At 46.0% G+C, this 21,048-nt stretch overlaps 1 protein-coding gene and 1 pseudogene across 2 annotated transcripts in view; one reads left to right on the forward strand and one right to left on the reverse strand.

Moving 5' to 3' along the window:
• The window catches only part of NUP98 (nucleoporin 98 and 96 precursor), a 59,779-nt gene extending 47,712 nt beyond the window's left edge, over positions 1 to 12,067 (forward strand). For both annotated transcript variants that reach the window (XM_048838013.2, XM_048838021.2), the window contains exons 28-33: positions 921 to 1,063; positions 1,961 to 2,182; positions 4,207 to 4,448; positions 7,821 to 7,975; positions 8,578 to 8,689; positions 10,341 to 12,067. In XM_048838013.2, the coding sequence (XP_048693970.2) occupies positions 921 to 1,063; positions 1,961 to 2,182; positions 4,207 to 4,448; positions 7,821 to 7,975; positions 8,578 to 8,689; positions 10,341 to 10,558 (1,092 nt within the window). In that variant the 3' untranslated portion in view covers positions 10,559 to 12,067. The remainder of the gene's footprint in view (positions 1 to 920; positions 1,064 to 1,960; positions 2,183 to 4,206; positions 4,449 to 7,820; positions 7,976 to 8,577; positions 8,690 to 10,340) is intronic.
• A 5,299-nt stretch (positions 12,068 to 17,366) lies between these two features.
• Positions 17,367 to 19,022, reverse strand: LOC142068728 (peflin-like; annotated as a pseudogene).
• Positions 19,023 to 21,048: the final 2,026 nt, after the last annotated feature.

Below are 21,048 nucleotides of genomic sequence, written 5' to 3' on the forward strand. Positions count from 1 at the left end.
TTTCTGTACAGGTAAGTAACCATTTGGGGTTTCTTTGTGATTTAGACAGTCAAATACTGCCATGGAGAACTGTCTTCTGTCCCTTCCTCTGCCACAGGGTTCATATTTGATGCTGAGCAAGCCACTTAAACCAGACTTTTCACAGGTAGCCACTATGTGTGTTCCTCAGTTTAATAATGCACCTGCCTTGTTTCCTCATCTATAAAGTGGGGATAATATACCTCCCCTCAAAGGGATGTTGTGAAGATAAATTCATCAATGTTTGTGAAGCACTTGGATGCTGTAATAAGTGCCATAGAAAAATCCTTGAGGAAATCCTCTCTATTCAGAGAATGGGTTTCAGTAGCATTCAGCTAATAAGGCCTTGAGCAACACATTGAACGATGAAGATAAAACAAAATATGGACTACTACTCAGTGAGTATTATCCAGCTTGTTTACTGACTGAGGCAGTAGTCCTGTGAGAGAGAGAACGTGATCATGTAATTTCTGTATCCTAATGCATCTTCACAAGGGGGCCAAATGAAGGTTGCGGTGCAGCCTTAATTCTGGCACTTCCTAACTTTGGTGTGATTGACTCTGCAGCCTTTTAAAAAAGTGTATCTTGTGTGTGTAAAACTTCCTAGCTTTTTAAAACCGCAAACTGAAAAAAACATTCCATTACAATTTAAAAGAGCCAGGTGACGCTGCAAGAGTATTTTAAATAGGTAGAATATAGCTCCCAGAGGTGGCTACTAAAGGCAAGCTAATTACCACTACACTGGCAGTCTCACATGTGGGTGTATTTTGTTGAAGCAGAAAGCATATCAGTTTCCTAATTCACAGGAGTTGTGAGGTTCTGAATGTGTGCTGTGTATGTAGCAGTGCTGTTCTATTTGGTTTGCTGTCACTAAGTGTAGTCTGTGGTACAATACTCTACAGAACACCACGGAGTGTGAGAAATATGCCTGCTGTCCCCTGCCTTCCTACCTAGAGGATTCTGGCTGTGTACTTGAGGAAGATGACAGTGCAAAGAGACCCCTGAGAGATGTCTGCTTTCACTTGTTAAAGCTCTACAGCGACAGGTAAACAGGAATCTGAACACCTAAGGAGCCATTTATTTGGTCCCTCCCTTTTGCTGTTCTGCAAATATAGAATTAGTCATAGATGTCTCTTCTCATACGATCTGTTCCTAAATCCAAGATGTTGGAGGAAACACCACTGGGAGTGAAGACTTCCCCACAGGTCTCTGGGGTTTGGCTACTCTCCTTTGCACCAAATTCCCTGCTTCCTGCAATGCAAACAGAAGTAGTTCAGTACTCCCACCTTACCCAGTTAAGATCCTAACATATAAAGCTTTTTGGGGAAAAGCAGCAAGCAAAATTTTCCCAGACCCAAATTTCCAGGACTTTGTGCCCCAAATGGGACAACCGCTAAGTTACTGGTATTTGCAGAAAGAGTGGTACAGCCCATTTGTGTATGAGGGAGAAGTTGGTCCTGAAAAGAAATGAGGCATCAATTTAGCATCTCTCTTAACTCTAGTAAGACCGCTTTTATGTGGCCTTTGACAGTTTTGGAAAGGACATTTTTTTGATCAGAAACTAGCAGCCCAGTATAGAAGTTTGTCTGTAACTATACATGTTCTCCTGTAATTTCAGCTTGTGTTCTGAATGAGGGTAAAGTATTCTTATCTTCTGATGTGCAGTTGCCTCTTTTTAAGCTGCTGATAAAATAACGCAGCAGGTGCATATTCCTCAGAGGAAACATGATGCTCTGGATGCAAGCTCAGAGAAGCTTGATGGAATATTAACTATTGAGCTTGTGTTTAAATAGGACACTAACTTGCTTCCAAAGACATTCAGTAAAGAAAACAAAGGAATTGTCAGGAAATAAGTATCACCACTACTTGGATTCATTATGTGGGCCCAATGAACTACTTGTCCACTTCATGTTACTTATGTTTTAAATCCATCTCCCTACAGATGCTATGATCTCAATCAGCTGCTTGACCCCAGAAGTATAACATCCGACCCCTTAGACTACCGTCTTAGTTGGCACCTGTGGGAAGTACTTAGAGCCTTGAATTACACTCATCTATCAGAGCAGTGTCAGGGAGTCCTGAATGCCAGCTTTGCTGCCCAGCTTGAAAGTGAAGGATTTTGGGAATGGGCCATTTTTGTACTGCTGCATACATCCAATACACAGTAAGTATAAGGCAGACTTCTCTTGCTAGTGCCTTGGAAGGAGTATTTGCAGTTGTAGACAGGGGGAGCAATTATCTATGGACACTAGTGGCTTCTCTTGAGGTACTCCAAAATGATTGATCGTAGTGCATCAGTTTTCAAAATATGTGAGGATTGCAAAAAGGGCCACAATTTCCTAGTCTAGAATGTCACAGAATCATAGACTACCAAGGATGGACGGGACCTCGGGAGGTCATCTAGTCCCACCCCTGCTCAAAGCAGGACCCAGATCCCTAAATGGCCCCCTCAAGGATTGAACTCACAACTCTAGGTTTAGCAGGCCACTGCTCAAATCACTGAGCTTTCCCTCCCCCCACTGCTAGAAAGTGCTTAGCAGCATGGCATTTACAATTCCATGTGATGCATATACAAGTACAATTATGGTGCCCCCAAGTTAACAAAATACAAGGCTAGGCTCACTCACCTAGCTTTCCCAGTGCAGCCTGTCTTTTTCTTTTAGAGTGTAAGTTCTTTACAGCAGGGATTACTTTATTTTATATAGTGCTGAGAACATTGTTGGAGCTAAATAGTGATTGCTCCTGTGTGGGTTGAAACCAGGTCTTCTGATGGGCATGGACTATAAAAATGAACTACACCACTGCTTTGTAGAATGCTAATACTCTTAGATCTCTGACTTATCTGAAAGGATAAGAAGTTAAGAATATACAGATGTTGTCATTAAAAAGACATTTTTTAGGGGTGTAGTTTTTGTTCATGAGCAAAGTAGGTAGTACCAATATTTTCCTCGTTTAAGGAGTGAAAAGAATTGGATTAAATTTTGGCAGGTTACCAGGACTAGTGATTTCAGAACAGAGTTGTACAGAATAGAATTGAATGGGGTGTTTAAAGGGACATAGTCAATTTGAAAATCATATGTCTGAAATGTGTATCTTGCTAGAAAGAGGACAAGGTGGTAATATCTTTTTATTGGACCAACTTCTGTTGGCGAAAGACAAGTTTTTGACCTTAGCTTTTCAGGTCTGAGTAAGTTGTGTAACATCTAACATTACTGTAATTCATAAGTTAGCCAAGAATTGTTTTCACTTTATTAGTGTATAGTTAGTTTTGACTGTGGTGGGGAAAAACCCTACGAACATCAGCAAGAGAAGGCACACCCACAGGAGATGCAGTAAAGAGCCACTTGCAGCTCCTGAGCCACAGTCTGAGTATCACTGTTGTAGAGCCACAGCTTGACACTCTTCAATGGGGTCTCATCTCTCACTTTTTTTTATGCTGGAATCTAGGCTTGTTGGCATTTCTTAGGGTCACACACTTATGGTGTCACCTTGATCCTTTATCACTTTTGCTTGTAGCTGTTAGGAATACTGAACTCTCAAAACTGTCTGGCAGCATCTAACTAACTTGTGTGTCATACTAACCATAAATAGATTAATCTGTCTAAAACAGTGGCACCCAAACTTTTTTACATCATGCCTCCCCTTATCCCTGTCCGCGTTCCCTTGCCCCCCAACACCCCTGGGGGCCGGAGTGGGGCTGCGGCTCCGGGAGAGGGGTGCATGGACAGCGGTAAGGGGGCTGAGGCTAGGGCCACTGCTGGAGCCCCAGGGGCTGGGGCTGAGTGGTGTTCCCTCTGTACCTCCCTAGGGGTGCCCCACAGTTTGGGGACCCGGATCTAAAAAAATGCCTTTTAGAATAGCTGCTTTCTGCCAGAACTCTACTCCAGATAACTCTGCCCCACTCGCTTACCACTTCTTGACTTTGTTTAGACCACAGAATAGGATCATTCTCCTCAAAAGGCTTCAGTGCTAAGAACTGATATGCAAGGGAAAATTATGGCTAACATGGATTGCTTCTTATGAATTTGGGAGTCATTCCTTGCATCACTGCTATAGACCTTTTAATGCTATCCAGATATTACAAGTGACTGCTCACAAAATATGCCCATTCCTAGAGCTCTGATTTTTGAGGGTGAAACATGAAATGATGACCTGTTTGAATAGCTAGTTGCTGTCTGTTCCCATTAGCACACGTGAGAAAGCAGTGCATGAATTCTTAAACCGCCACTGCGTGCTGTCAGAAACGCCAGAATCCTGGACAAAGGAGACTTTCCTGATACAAAAGCTCTGCATTCCACCAGAATGGATTCATGAAGCTAAGGCAGTTCGGGCAAGAATGGAGGGAGATAAGCATAAAGAGGCCCTCTACTTGTTCAAAGCTGGACACTGGAACCAGTGTCACAAACTGGTCATCAGGCACTTAGCCTCAGGTGAGATTATTTGTCTCCTAGCTTTGTCATGTGGGCTTCTGAACACTGAAAGATGCTGACCAATGTCATTGAATGCTCTGCAAGATGAGGGTCTGGGACAGCTCATTCCTTGTAAAGGGGCTTATAACTAGCAGCAGTATGCTTGGGCAGTGGCTGTCAGTGGCATTAAGTGGGTCTATTAGTAAATCTATTGCTTGATACCCTGATATGGAAGTCTTCCATATAAAACAGAGCATGGGGTGATGCATACTTAGCCTAATGTGCCCCAGCCTTGACTTCCAGGGATCATTTCTAGGGTGAAGATAGTGGTCCCCATTCCCATTGGGCTCCTGGTCCCTCTGGATGCTCCTTTTTCTAGGAATTGAGCTGGTACAACAAATTCACTTTTTCGAGTGATTGCACATGTGCATTCCACTTCAGGTGTGTGCATGCCCAGTGCACCAGAGCCAGAGATGTTTCTAATTTGTGGTACCCATCGGAGCGACAAATGGGTCTCCAGCACTCTTGAGCTGACTTAAGGTGCAAAGGGGAGAGCTTCCCCAGATCTGCCTTTGGTTTCTTCTTACTGCCTGTGGTCGGTAGCTGGACCATGTCGATTTGTTTAGCCACGCTTTCCACTACAGTGGTTTTCTGTGTATTTCTGTACAGTTAACTAATGTGTTTTCTGGTTTAGAGATACTTTGTTCTTATACATAGTCTAGGTTTTCTTTCTTGTCTTGGTTTTCTGGCATCGAGTACCTCTTAGCCCAGGTGTTGACACTCGGTACTGAGGCGTGCCTCGTTTCCCAGGTTTTAAGTCTTGTGTGGGTTGCAAGAAGTCTGTGCAAGTGGGTGAACCTCACTTCAGGTGCCTGAAATGTCTGGGTGATGCAGTGTTTGAGACTGCTGCCAGACCTGTATAGACTTCAAGCTGTGTACAGAAAAGGATGGGGAGATGAGACTGCGCCACATGCTTATTGGAAGCTGGCTTATGTCCACCTTCTGAGCCTTCCCTCTCTGGGTGCAAAATACTGTATTTCCATCTCAGCTAGGAGTGCCTCTCTGGATATTGCCCCCCCCCTTCCCCCCGAGAAGATTGAAATCTGGGTAGCACTGTTCCTCTAAGTTGGGTCAATCAGATCTTGGCACCAGGGATCTTGATCTCCTGTCACTTACCAGCAGAGCACTGGGGTATGTGACTCTCCCTGGTACTGGCATCTGCCTCACCCCTGGAAAAGTTGTTGACTCCAGCACTGGTTTCCAGGCCATTGATGTGGACTTTTACTGCGGTGCCAACATTCTCAGGGCAGCAACTGTCAGACCAAGATCTCAGGGTAATGTGGCAGAAAGAGACTTGCTTATGCTCCTGGTAGGGGATTCCCCAGTCATGCAGAAGGTAGGCCTACTGGTACTAGTCCCTCCCCAGGCTCCGGCACACTTGCTACCAGCAGAAGGGTCCCATGTTATTTCCAGGTAGGAGCAGCAGTTTGCAGTAGTATGGATGATCAAGTCCTCAGAGCATTGCAACTTTCTTGTCCTGTCCAGTCCGGGGGTAAACCTAGTATGTCACGTCTCATGGAAAGGTAAGCTGCTGTTTGCCTGTGCTATTCCTCTGCTCCTCAAAATACTGTGCAAACTCCAACAGGACCAAGCTTGCATAATTCTTATGGTACCAGCCTGGCCTTGTCAGCATTAGTTTTCCAGTCTGCTAAATGTCTGTCAGGAGTCCAGTGCCACTACCTCAGAAACCTGGCATAATATCCCAACCCATGCACCCTTCATTTTTCAGCATGGATACCCTGTGGTTAACTCAAGAGTCTGAATGTTTTGTGGACATAGAAAACAGTCTTCTAAACATCAGGAAACTGTTCATCAGATATGCTTACCTGATGAAGTGGAAGGATTTCTCCAGTTAGTCTTGGCAGATGGGTATTTTGCTGATCCTGGCTATCCAGCATATCCTGGATTTGCTTCACCTGAAGCATTAAGGCCTCTGTGTTCCCTTAGAGTTCACCTGGCAGCTATCCCCACATTCCACCCACCAATAGAGGGCAGATCAGAGATTTCTAACCCAATGACCGTCAGATTCTTAAATGGTGTGGAGAGTCTGTACCCCCCACATAAAGGATCCCATCTGTCCATGGGTCTTGAATTTGGTACTAGCTGTGCTTGTGGGACTACCTTTTGAGTCGGTGGCCACCACTTCTTTCTTACATCTGTTTATGAAAGTTGCATTCTTAGTGGGCATTTTCTCCACGGGGAGGATGAGGGATTTCTGTGTCCTGGTTGCTGACCCTCCATGTGTCCTTTTTTATAAGGACAAAAGTGTATTTACATCCTCATCCCAAGTTCCTTGCTAAGGTGTCCCCACCCCGCCACCCCAATTTCACTTTAATGAAGCCATATACTTACCATCCTTTTTTCCTAAGCCGCATTCTCGTAAGAATGAAGAGAGGCTTCATACTTTGGATGTCAGAAGGGCATTGGTGTTTTACTTGGACAGAAGTAGGTCTATTAGAAGGTCTACACAGCTGTTTATTTCAGTTGTGGGCATAATTAAAGGCTTCCCAGTTTCTTCGCAACTGATTTAATTGTGGATTTTATCTTGCATATGTCTGTGCTATGACAGTGCCAAAGTATCCCCACCAGGAAGGGTGGTAGCTCACTCCACAAGAGCCCAAGCGGCTCCCTGTGCTTTTTTGGCTCTGGTATCTATACGACATTTGTAATGCTGCAACATGGTCATCGTATACTTTTACAAGACATTGTGCTATATCCCAGCAATCCAGGAATGATGCGAAATTTGGGTGAGTATTTCAATTTTTCAGGTAGGCACTGAAACCCTCTTCAAGTCTCAGCAGTTTATCACCTGAAATGGAATGAACATCTTCAATCACTTGAAGAAAAAACTGTAACTTCTTTAACCGTTCTTCAAGATGTCCATTCCATGACCCATCTACCTTCCCCTCTAAGTGTGCTAAAGGCACATGAGCCCCACCAAGCAGTACTCTCAAGGGAGAAACATCTCTGGCTCTGATGCACTAGGCATACATACTTCTGAAGTGGAATGGACCTGTGCAACACATCTCAAAGAACAACAGCTATAGAAGAGGTAGTAACAGGTTTTTTTTCTCATAGGCCACAAATTCAGTAAAAATTTCTGATCATTACTGTTCCTGGCCAGATTTGAACCTGGAAACAAGGCATAAGATTGAATTTGCCATTACTAGTCATTAAGCTACTCCCCCATTGACTTTCTAATGTTATTTAGCTGTTAGCCTTGATAGATACTTATCAGCCCTCAATCTGCCTGTATTCATCCAAGTATCCATCAGCTATACTGATGGGTACCAGTTCGGAGCAAGAGGTTTCTTATCCAGTTGTCTTCTTCAGATGCTATTATTAATGAAAACTACAACTACCTAAAAGGATTCCTAGAAGATTTGTCCCCTCCAGAGCGAAGTACACTCATCCAGGACTGGGACATGGCGGGGCTGGTTTATTTGGACTACATCCGGGTCATCGAGATGCTCGACAGGATTCAGCAGGTAACTGTGTAGAAATTCTAGTTCTTTCAGTGTTCGTATGAACAGTTTTATTATTTTTAAAATAGCTGTATGTTCACTGTTTAGTAAACCCTTAGATGCTCCCTCAAAGACATGGGTGTGTCAGTTGTCTCTTGCATATATTTGGACACTTAGAAATATACTAGGAGTTTCACAGAATAAGTGGTCTCTGCCCTGAAGAAGTCTTAATTCAACATGACCGAATCAGGTGAGGGGAAGGAAAGGGAGAAAGGGTAATGACAAAACCATGTGTTTACCAAGGAGGCACCCACACATCTCGGTGCTGCTGCTGCTTTACTTTTTCCTACCTCTGTTTTTTGCAAGCTAGACAACAGAAGTTAGTTTTCATCTGCTACTTACAAACATGCTGCGAAACTAAAAGTATTTGGTGTTGATGGGTTCTTTGGCTTGGATTGCCACAGTCAAGATCTTCAGACTTCAAATTTTCTGCTAAGATATTTGTTCTAACTCATATTGGCATGGTAGCCTGGTACAGGAGGCCTCAAAGAGCCCACAAATTGTTCTTGTTAATTGAAGCCATTCTACTGTGTAATTGACTGACTGACCCTTGGGTTTGCTTTCAGCTGGATTGTTCTGCATATGAGTTGGAGAGGTTACATACCAAAGTGACATCGCTATGCAACAGGATAGAACAGATACAGTGCCACAATGCCAAGGACCGATTGGCTCAGTCTGGTAAGGCTGTTTGTATAGTGTCATAGGCAGTGCACACAGGGAGATAGCCACGCTTCTCAAGGCAGGGATCTTACAACTAGAGATGCAAAAGATTAACTGGTAAGCATAGTCTTGGTTAACTGCCTTAACCGTTAACCCCTGCGCCAGTCGGAGGGTGGTGCCCAAGCAGGAGCGGCCCCAGCCCCTTAAATGGTTAATTGTTTAAACAGTTAACTTTTTAAATGGTATTCGCGTCTCTACTTACAACCTAACTTGACTAATATGGGCCATCACACCATAATGCAAGCATTTATGGCTGTACTTTGCTTTGGCTTGCATTTCCTGCTCTAGGGCACGCAGCCTTGGCTGGTGCAGGTGATAAATGTTGCTGTCGTGGCTGCTTTACATGTATCTGGCATTTTATTTACTCTTTTAGTTTACTGTTCGTCTGTGATTAATTTGATAGATGTGCTGTCCCAATGGCCTGTCAGGATTAAGTCCCTCTAGGGTTCTAGACACAGACTCAAAAACAACCTGCATATGAAGCTACTAATACTTGTACAAAATGAATTGATTCTCAGTAATACTGTGAATATAACCACTCAGCTGCCATATTGCAGTAAATGACTGACTACCTTCTGTGTCTTTAGTCATAGCCACAAAGGCGCTGCAGGACCCTGCATGCTACTTGCCACTTCTGTCCTGCTTCCTTTGGTGATTTGTCTTTGCACCCATTTAACTAGGGCCATTAGCAACTAGCTGTCCGTGGTAGGTTTCTCCAGCTTTGGAGTCTACTCGCTTGCAGTCTAGTTCAAGCAGCCACCTAGAGACGTAAGAATTAGTCACAGAATTTAAGGCCAGAAGGGGACAACCAGATCTAGTCTGACCTTCTCTGGCCACCAGCCCCACCCAGCACCTGCACACTAAACTCAACAACTGAAATGATTGTACAGCCCCCAGGAGAACAGACTATTATGGGCCACAGAGAGAGAATAAGAGGGACCTAGGTGCACCAGTATGTGATTCCTAAAATATTCTGATTGTAGAGTCACTTAAGTTGAATGTCACCACTCTGTCCAAAGCTCTCCAGAAGTGCCCTGAGCATCCAAGAATAGATTAAGGCTGCTTCTTCACTGAAGAAGGTATTTACTCTGGGATAACTAATGCATTTTAGGTCTCCTACTGTAAAATCATAAAGCAGGCAGAGCACTTTATTTTTACCATGAGACCAAGTAGTAGAGGTCCCCTACAGCCTGGGGTATAGGGCTGACCTTACCTGGCTACCTTGCGGGTAAATGCTACAAGTGCCTTGTTTCTCCACTCCAGATTTTACAGCGAGGTAATTATCCAGCAATAGTTACCTTGCTGTAAAAAGATGAACACCCCTCCCCCCCCCGAACACTTTTGTGTCAGTGAAGACAAAGCCTAGGTACACTGGTGGGAGCAGGCAGTATTGAAGAGATCAGTGATCAGAGGAGTGGAAGGCTAAAGGAGGTATTTGATTGGATACAGAAGCTGCCTGACTCCAGATTTGGCCTGTGCACTGCTGTTTACATTCACTCCTGGTGGAGAGGAGGTTTTCAAATACCTTGTTAGATCTCTGCTGCCTTCAATCTACAGGATTCTGTGTGGAAGGTGGCTAAATACTCACTGATTTTCTGCTCACTTGCAGATATGGCCAAACGTGTTGCTAACCTGCTGCGGGTGGTCCTGAGCCTACAGCATTCTCCTGAACCTGCCTCTGACTCCACGCCTGACGTGCAGCGTGTCCCCCTTCGTCTGCTTGCTCCCCACATTGGCCGGCTTCCCATGCCGGAGGACTATGCCTTGGAGGAGCTGCGCAGTCTCACACAGTCGTATCTACGAGAACTGACTGTGGTGACTCAGTGAGGCCTAGTTGCTTCTACAGGCGGACTTTTTTTTTTATCATTTTGTTAACCTTTACCCTTGTTTTAGGGGTAAACCTCCCCTTGGCAGCAGTCTCTAGCCACATAGAGCTTTTCCGTAGAGGTGCAAAGTGGCTCCACGTGTGGGCTAATGAGGAATTTGTGTAACCTGGGGGAGCAGAGTAAGACTTGGACCTCTTTGTGGGGATCCTCAACGACGTGACAGCTTTTTTAGAGCTAATAAAGCACTTCTTGCAGTGCCTGTCTGCAAGCCAGATCGTACCTGTGGAGGAGAAGTGATAGTTTGTACGTTTGGTCTCTTGGCAGATATTTACTAATCTCCTTAGCTACAGCACAGAGGACAGTGAAGCACGCTTCAGGACAATGATTTGGAGTGGACAGACTCCATCTAGTGGTGCTGTACCAGTTAAGCAGATGAACTGTTGGTGTCTGAACCAACTGGATGGCTTTTTAAACCGAGCTTTGTTTAATGGGTTTGTTCTGTGGGTGGGGGAGAGTAGAGGATTGTAACTTCTGTAAAGCCAGGGTATAGAGAGTGATGGTCTCCCTCTGTTTTAGTTGGGAGGATGGAAACCTGTAAATGTGTAAACCCCCTTGTTTTAAAAGGCAAGAAAGGAAGCTTCTCTGAGTCAGGCCAGAGGGAGCTGACACAGGAGTGCATGTGCCTTATGGTCTGTTCTGGCCTCTGAAGGAAATGGGCCCAATGTGAGTTTCTGTGTGTAGTTTATTGCAAGCCTTCAATAAAACAAAGGAACCTTGTCTTGAAATGCTGGGGTTCATGATTCCAGGCCAGGTGCTTCTAATTGAGAGCAAACTCTGTGCTAGAATTAGAACTCCATCAAGGAGGTTGGCTCTCCTGAAAAGCAGGTAGCCTGGTTATCGAAGGCTTTGGCATTTTAAATTGGCTCAAGTTTTTTTTAAAAGCAGCTGCGTGTGAGGTGGCTCCCTGTGTAGATACAGGTTTGCAGCATTTACTGCACTCTCACACATTGCACCAGGCAGGTGGGAGACCCTGTTTTGCACTAAAGGAAGCAGCTGCTCAAATCAGTCCATGTGACAAAAGGTTTTTAGCCCAGAACATGCTGTTTTGTTTGTGTTTGCTGTGTAGCTGGATTACATCATTGAACAGAACTGTCATCGAGCATAAGAACATCCTGCAAGTGAACAGCTGGTAACATCCAATTTACTATAGTTTGTACAGTCTTCACTTTTACTGTGTTTAGAAACTGATTATTTTTGGGAAAAATAAAGCTTGTCTATTGGTCTACTCTGTAATACTGCTGTCTGCCCACAGCCAGCCAATCATTGATAATGCTGGCAGACAATGAGGTTTAACCTGTTAGGTGCTTCTACAGATTGGCTCATCAAGGGTCTTTATGCATGTGGATTATGTAAAGGTTTTTATTAAAATTATAAATAAATGATCTAGATTATTTTCCTGTCTGTTTTTCTGAAAATACTTTCTAAAAAAATAAATAAAATGTTTATAGCATTCCAAAGTTTTCTTTGTTTTTTAAAAATGGATTGATTTCCAGGCCGTTTCCAGTGCCTCTAGTTAAACACATGTGACTTTCCCTACGAGTCCTGTGAGGAAAGTTCCCAACTCCGATGGGTTCATAGGAAGTATTTAGTGGTAGCAATCCTAAAGGCAGACTGATGGAGCCAAACTGACCTCCTTTCTGGTGTGATTCAGAGCATTTACAAAGTACTGGTGTGTAGGTAATTAAAAAATTTCTTCTCATGTCCTTAGGTTCCTTGTTTAATTTTGTTCTCAACATCTCAATTCTGTGCCCAGTCCTTATATCTTTCCTCTTTTGTTATTAGTTTAGCACCCTCCTGACTATTCTGATTTCTAACTTCTCTGTAATAAACTAACTGTCTCTCATTTTCCTCTGTACTTTTACTGTTCTATATCCTCTAGAAAATGACACAGTAGTCAAAGTATGGAATGCTATTGATTTATAGACATATTTTCCACTTGAAATTTTGCGTGTTTCCTTTGAATCTGAGGTGTGTAACTTAGTTGCTCAGTTCCTCATGGGCTTTGTCTTGGTATGCAAATTTAGGCCAGATCTTACTGGGTATATTAGTGAGTACGGACTTGAGAGAACCAGTTGTCCCTCACTAGCCACAATCAGTGGAGGGGGTGGGGTCTCAGTTTTCAAAATACCTGCTCACTGAACTGGATTCTATTAAAATTTTTGGTTATTTACCTACTCCCTTATCTCTTTCGGTCTTGACTCCTATATTAATTTCAGGAGTGTGATGTCTGGTTTTTATATTCAGCACCAGCACTCCCATGGAGCTGGGGGAGAACAGGGTGTGAGTGGTGCATCATTTAATATTTGAGTTGTCACTAGCCTGCTTGCCAGAAGCTGGGAATGGGTGATGGGGGATGGTTCACTTGATTCCCTGTTCTGTTCATTCCCTCTGGGCACTGGCATTGGCCACTGTCAGAAGACAGAATATTGGGCTAGATGGACCTTTGGTCTGACCCAGTATGGCTTTCCTATGTCCTTGTATTCTAAGTATAGCACATTACTGCAGACTGTCACGTGGGGAGTTTAAACTCGACTAAAAGTCGAGAATGGTTTGAAAATGGGTACATATGACGCAAATCATTGAAGTGCACTGACTCTGCATTTATTGTGAATTCTGGAGTCCTTTTCAAAGTGAGCTAACTTTGCTGTGAGTCTGGTTATTCCAGTGTATTTGTATGCGTGCAATGCTGTTGCAAACTACTTTGGCATTGTTCTATATGCCTCAAGCAGCCACTTGGAGATATGCCAAGATCTTGATTTCGTTGCCATCTTGGGAGACGCATCGGTGCAGGAAGTGCTGGTGGCCAGCCACCGGAATAAGGGCCTTATTGTGGACATTGCTAGTTTAAATGTTTGTGAGGGGCTTATGACTGAGATGCCAAACAGTGCTGGATAAAGAGCACACAGCTCAGGAGCACCTTCGTGAAAGTGCTGGATAATAGGAAAAAATCCAGTGGGGGACATGTAGCCAGTCCATTTTTTGAGGAGCTGGGCAGTATTTTACATAACTACATGACCACCTATCCCAGGCAGCTTGTGGGGCCTCCCCTGAGGATGGGCAGCAAGACTCATGGGAGGATGAACACCAGGAGGCCAAAAGAGCTCCCTGGGAAGCCAGGATCTCTTCTGACTCTGGACCCTGACACCAGCTAGGTAGTAAGCGAGCCTGTTTCTTACCCTGCAGCAAGCCAGAATGGGTCTGAGGAGGATGGTCTTATGGAGGGAACTGCAACATGTAAGTCTCTAGAATTTTTTAAAATTTAATATTAAATTAAATTTAGCCACTGTAGGAGGATGTGATCTAGAAACCTTTCAGAGTCCGAGGTCCCGACCTTCCTCCCACCCTTAGCCTATGCTGTCTATTCGGTGCCCCATCCACCTTTTCAAAATGGCATCTACTCTAACCAAGCAATGTGTCCATCTCATGCCAAAGCCCCGACTACCAACCGTTGTCAGGCCCACACCATGAAAGGCACAAGCCAATGTACCTATTTTCTTTTCCCCTTTAGCTAACCAGCCTAATGAGCGCTCCCCCCCCCCGCTCAACTCCCATTTGCTATCTCAAAATAGCAGACTGCCTTATGGAGCTGCCCACAGCCCCTATCACTCCCTCTCCCTCCCTCTTCCCCCCTGGTCCGTGGCAGGTTCCTCTCCCCCTCCCCCCCCCCTCCCGGTCCGTGGCAGGTTCCTCTCCCCCCCCCCCCCCCCTCCTGGTCCGTGGCAGGTTCCTCTCCCCCTCCTCCCCCCCCTCCTGGTCTGTGGCAGGTTCCTCTCCCCCTCCCCCCCCCCCCCCCGGTCCGTGGCTGGTTCAAATAAGGAAAGCATTCTTGTGTGAAGTGCAAAAGTTTGTTTATAGGAAAAGAAGTTTGGTGTTCTCCCTTAACAGGCAGTAGACGTGGACGCTGGGAATGTCCGTAAAGCTATGAAGAGTACAACTTCCACTGGGGAATAAATGCCCTGTAGCACATGCACTTAGACTGGTCAGAGTGTGTGCTTCACATAATCATTGCAAAATCCTGTCCATTTTTCTATACGTTTTGAGTGTATTCGCTGGGGAGATAAGGTTAAAATCTAAGGCAAGAAAAATGGCTCAGTTTTTGTTTGGTGAGCATGAGGACTGGCTGCATGGCCATCTCCCCCCGGGATTGCTCTTGACTCCCACTCCTGCAGCATTTCTGGAGTGACCCTTTTGGTGACTAAGTTTTGGAGTGTGTCTCGCTTTTTGAATAAGATCATTCTCTGCCTGGTAGTCACCCACCTCAGTGTAATGTCATTCAGAGATCAGGACAGCCTTAAGGGGATGTAGAAGGGATTACTCTGTCTTGCCCCCCGATTTATCCCTGTAAGCCCTCTGACACTACAATCCCCTCCAAGGCACAGCAAAACTGCAAAGCCAGACCAGGATCCTAATTCCACTCCCCAGAATGAGAACATATTTCATGCACACCCCATCCCTCCAAGGCACAACTGCAAAAGCCAACAATGCATGCACCATTTAACCATCTCCTAGGTTCCCGCTAGACTGAGAAGTATCTCAGGGAAGTAGAGCCAGAAATGCATCTTAAAAAAGAAATTCCTGTCCCAGCCTCGCTCTAATCTGAACACTTTTCAGTGTTTTAATGTCCCCCTCAGCTACAGAACATGCACTGGCTTAGACCTTCCTCAACAGCTGAGTGGCTAGGAAAACTAAGGGGGAGAAAATCATAGAATCATAGAATATAAGGGTTGGAAGGGACCCCAGAAGGTCATCTAGTCCAACCCCCTGCTCGAAGCAGGACCAATTCCCAGTTAAATCATCCCAGCCAGGGCTTTGTCAAGCCTGACCTTAAAAACCTCCTAAGGAAGGAGATTCTACCACCTCCCTAGGTAACGCATTCCAGTGTTTCACCACCCTCCTAGTGAAAAAGTCGGCAAGCTCCTGATGAATTAATTGTTCACGAACATCATTAGTCCCAAACCACCCCCGCCAAAAATGCAGAGAGGTGGAGGCAATGGTTGAGGACAGTGGGGATCAGACAGGGAGCTTTCTAGTGAATTGTTGAAGTGGCAAATGAGAGTTTGGCCATGACCATGCTTTCCCTGACAACAGCCACAGAGAGTGTGGAACAGGGGAAATGCAGAGCCAACTCCTGGAGGCAATGCAAAGTCTAGTGCCACATTGCAATGTGTGTTACTAATGAGGGCAGTGGGCAGTGGGCAGTGCAGTACTGCAAACCAGCAGCCAGCCATGTACTGAAGCCCCTGGACAGCACAGGCTACTCAGAACAACCAGGGCCGGGTTAATCTTTCGTGGGCCCTGGACTGTAGCCCCACCACCTGCTCCGTCTGCACACCGCACTGAGGCCCTGCCCCCTCTGCCTCTTCCCCAAGGCTCCACTTGCAAGAGGGGGGAGGGGGCAGAGGGGAGCGGGCTGGGCCTCGGCGGGGCGGGGCGGACGAGGCCAAATGGGAGCAGGGCCTTGGGGCGGAGCGCAGGCAGAGCAGGATCCTGGGGCCACGGTCCGGGTGCCGGGGCATCATTTGTGCCATTGTAAACCTGTACTGGGAACAGCAGCAGATGCTCCCCACCCTGCCCCTTGCAACAGTGCTCTCAGGGTCCTGAGGACAGTAGTGCCTGTGTCCCTAGCCCTTTTGAGCCCTCTATCACCCATAGTAACTTCAAGCCTTGGCACTCAACACTAGAAGTCCCACGAACTAGAAGAATCGGAGATGTAGGGCTGGAAGGGACCTTGAGAGGTCATCTAGTCCAGCCCCCTACATTGAGGCAGGGCCAAGTAAACCTAGACCAGCCCTGGCAGGGTGTTTGTCCAGCCTGGTCTTAAAAACCTCCAGTGGTGGGGATTCCACAACTTCCCTTGGAAGCCTGTTCCTGTGTTTAACTATTCTCCTAGATAATATTTAGAAGATGAAACTAACCAAATCTCCCTTGCTGCAGATTAAGCCTGTTACTACTTGTCCTACTTTCAGTGAACATGGAGAACAACTGATCACGTTACACTTCATAACAGCCCTTAACATATTTGAGGAGTATCAGGTCCCTTCTCATCTTCTTTTCTCAAGACTAAACATGTTCAGTTTTCAACGTTTTCCTCATTTTTAACAGGTTTCCTCATCGTGTAGAAAACCTGACCATTGTTGCTTTTCTCTGGACTCTCTCCAATTTGTCCACATCTTTCCTAAAGCGAGGCACCCAAACTGGACACAATACAGCAGCTGAGGCCTCACCAGACCTAAGTAGAGCAGGACAATTGCCTCCTGCATCTTACACACAACACTCTGTTAATGCACCCATAATGTTCACCATTTTTGCTACTTCAGGTTGTTGACTCATACTCAATTTGTGATCCACTATAACCTCCCAATCCTCTTCAGCAGTACTGCTGCTTTGCCGGTTATTCCCCGTTTGATTTTTTCCTTCCTAAGTGTAGTAGTTTGCACTTGTCCTTACTAACTTTCATCTTGTTCATTTCAGAACAATTCTCCGATTTGTTTTGCATTCTAATCCTGTCCTTCAAAGCACTTGCAACCCCTCCCATCTTGGTGTCATCCTCTGATTCTATAAGCAAATTCTCTGCTCCATTATTCATGTTGGTTACAAAGCTGGGAGAGGAAATGGAATGGGTTTATCCCTCCTGTCGGAGGACATACATATCCAGGCGAGAGGGGCTGATGACTCATGACTCCTGGTGACTCATTTCCAGCCTATCAACATTCCCTCGCTACCCTCAGGCAAAGAAACATCCCAACGTGTCACAATATGCGAGTCACGGCCAGAGTGAGGAAGTCTTCATAGCTGAGCCGCACGCTGCCTACCCTGCCAGTATTCTTCTGGAAAGCTTTGGTCGTGCTCTGGAGGTGGGTGCAGAGCTGAATGAAGCTATCCAGCTGGATGGTGGAGTTGGAAGCTGTCATGGTTCCTCCCCCACTCTGAACTCTAGGGTACAGATGTGGGGACCTGCATGAAAACCTCCTAAGCTTACTTTTACCAGCTTCGGTTAAAACTTCCCCAAGGTACAAATTAATTTTATCCTTTGTCCTTGGAATATCCACTGCCACCACCAAACTCTAACTGGGTTTACTGGGAAACGTAGATTGAACACGTCTTTCCCCCCCAAATCCTCCCAACCCTTGCACCGCACTTCCTGGGGAAGGTTTGGTAAAAATCCTCACCAATTTGCATAGCTGACCACAGACTCAAACCCTTGGATCTGAGAACAATGAAAAAGCATTCAGTTTTCTTACAAGAAGACTTTTAATAGATATAGGAGTAAATAGAAGTAAAGAAATCCCCTCTGTAAAATCAGGATGGTAGATATCTTACAGGGTAATTAGATTCAAAACATAGAGAATCCCTCTAGGCAAAACCTTAAGTTACAAAAAAGACACACACAAAGGAATATTCATCCTATTCAGCACAACTCTTTTCTCAGCCATTTAAAGAAATCATAATTTAACGCATACCTAGCTAGATTACTTACTAAAAGTTCTAAGACTCCATTCCTGTTCTATCCCTGGCAAAAGCAGCATACCGACAGACACAGACCCTTTGTTTCTCTCCCTCCTGCCAGCTTTTGAAACTATCTTGTCTCCTCATTGGTCATTTTGGTCAGGTGCCAGCGAGGTTACCTTTAGCTTCTTAACCCTTTACAGGTGAGAGGATTTTTCCTCTGGCCAGGAGGGATTTTAAAGGGGTTTACCCTTCCCTTTATATTTATGACAGAAGCCCTCTGAGAGTAACGGCACAGCAGCAACAGGGTGAACTGGGGGCTCAAGTTATATCCATCTGCTGCAGCTCACTGAGGTTGGTGGAACCTGACCTTCTCCATCATACTGCTGAAAGAGGTTCTTCCACTGTTGGATGAAGCGCCACAAGGTTGAGAACGCAAAGATATCGATCCGTCCTGACTTTGTTTTATCGAACATGTTAATCATCATAAGGCAGATCTCATTAAATGCAGGCCAGTTGGAATTGACCAGGGCCTGCTTGAGTTTTTTGATGGAGATGTAGCCACTGCGGTCGGCATCCATTGTCCGGTACCAAGAAAAGGCCACCGGGTCCACGCCGGGTGGCATGTTACCAGCAGGAACTCCGGGGGCTCCATAGGGTCCTGGCTGAAGGGCACCATAGGGATTGGTAGATAGTTGCCCATAAGACCCTCCTGGGGCTGGGCCTCCTGCATAAGGTCCCCCAGGAGCTCCAGATGGTGCTCCCCCTGAGGTGGGATGCCCACAAGCTCCTCCACCAGATGGTGGTCCAGAGGGGCCTCTAGGTGCTGAGCTGCCATAGGGACCACCAGGAGGCAACCCACCTCCATACTGGCCTCTGGAATAGTAACCACCCTGCGGGGCACCTGGGGCTGGCCCTGCTGATCCAGGGTAACCCTGCCTGTACGGATAGCCGGCCATGGCACTCTCTGACTGGGTTGCTCACCGCCTCTGCCCCGCCCACGCTGTGAGCACAGCTTCCCTCCCCGCCCTCCGGCTTCGCTGATTGGTTGCCGGTCTCTAAGTCATTAATGAAAATATTGAGTAGTGCCAGAACCAGGACTGGCCCCTGCAGAATTCCAGGGGCAGAAGAGAGATCTATACTGACCTGTGACTTTAAGCCCTGACACTCCTTGTCATGCCCTGTACTGCCCAGTTGCACTTTGCTGTTTTCATTAAAGGCTTCTTTGCGGATAAATAACGTTTTTTTAAAATGTGTTTTATTAAAAGTTGTTGCATTTTCTCTTCAGTTGAAGGTTCGCTTGTTACATAATAGTTTGTTGAATAATAAAAACCTTAAGTTTCTGTTGGGAGGAGGCAACTGTTCATTTTGCACAGAAAATAATTAAGTTTGCACTAATGAGGGCATAGTGGTGCACTCTTCAAAATAGAGTCCTTTGTAATACTAGACAAAACCACGCCTGGTTTTGTCTCAGTACTGGACCAGGAGACAAATCTTAGGAAAAAAACCGGACTGGCTTAAACCTGGAAAATTGGCCGGCCTACTTGCTGCTGGAGGAGCTGCTGCTGCTACACCCGCTGGATGGTGTGGCGGGTGAAGTCGCAAGCCAAATTTTATCCAAATTTGGGGCTGAAATACACCCAAGCGGCTTCTGTGTCTTTGAAGTTGTCAGCATAGCAGCAGGGAGCACTGTGGGATCCATGCTGGCCAATAACAGTTCAGAAATGGCGCTAACGCACCCAGCCAGGGAGTATGAGGTGGAGACAAATGAATCATGGGATTTTTCTTTTAAAAGAAATTGGAACTAGCCTGGCTTCTGCTAAGCGTCCCGCAATGCACTGCAAGGAAATCCTAGAATGTACGCTGCTCAGCAACAAAGCAAAGGTGCATGGGGTGCCCTCCAAGGATGCCTCACTTTCAGTTCTCCGCACACTGCTGCCATACGTACCCTATGTGCATTGACGGAGGGCGCACTGTCCCGTGTGCACCCTATTGCTGAAGCTTGCATTCTGTGCGTTACCTGATGCACCGCAAAAAGCTCTGGATTAACCCCCTACTCCACCCCCATATAGCCTTAGGGTTTGTCTATAATGCTGCTGTCCATCTTGTCCTGGAGACTGTTCAAAGACGGGGCAGGATTAAGGCAATCTGGGGCCTAGGCAGATGACATAAGGCTCTCTAAACCTACTCCTGTGACTGAAGCCTGCATGTCACTGTGTCCCTGCCACTCCAAGGCAGAGGGCAACATCAGGGGTCTTTTCTGCTTCCCAGAGAGGCAGGGATAGCAGCCAGGGTCCCCATCCAGTACTTACCCTAGCCACAAAGGTTTGCTTGGAGGGGCTTGAATGTGCTGCATATCTGCTGCGATGATGTTGGTAGGGAACCCCATGTGCAGTGGGCCTTGGAGTTAACACTCTATTGAGATGCATGAGTCAATTTGTGCACCTCTCAGAACTATTGTTTCAGGCTCTTTGCATCGTCAGGCAGATGGCCTGAGTGTAACCGATGCAGTGACATGTTTCCAAGCTTTGGCGGTGACTCTTCAGTGACCCATGAGAATCTAGCTGACTGTTTCTCTCCAGACGCTCGGAGAGATGTACAGAGTAGCTTCCCTTCCTAGAGAGGAAGGATGGTCTGGTATTTAAGGGGTGAGCTTGGGACCAGGGTTAATATCTCAGCTTTGCTGCAGCTGTGTGACATTGGGTAAATCATTTAGCCTTGCTGTGCCTCAATCCCTATCTCGCTTGGGGGCTGTGATCCAAATTCTGTCTCTGAATTCAAGCTACCTAGTCACTCCATGACAGTGACTTCCCGCCCCTGCTAGGTTCTGCTGGAACTATGGAACCATCGGACGCTAGCAGTCGCGAGTGCAAGGACAGAACTTTCTCAGCAGCTGGATCCGGACGAGAGCATCTGCAGCCATGGGTAAGTGATCAATCTGAGAAGAGTGTGAACATAGTTCAAAACCCAAACTCCTTCCAACTG

The sequence above is a fragment of the Caretta caretta genome, chromosome 1 (genome assembly GCF_965140235.1).
Source record: "Caretta caretta isolate rCarCar2 chromosome 1, rCarCar1.hap1, whole genome shotgun sequence".
NCBI lineage: Eukaryota > Metazoa > Chordata > Testudines > Cheloniidae > Caretta > Caretta caretta.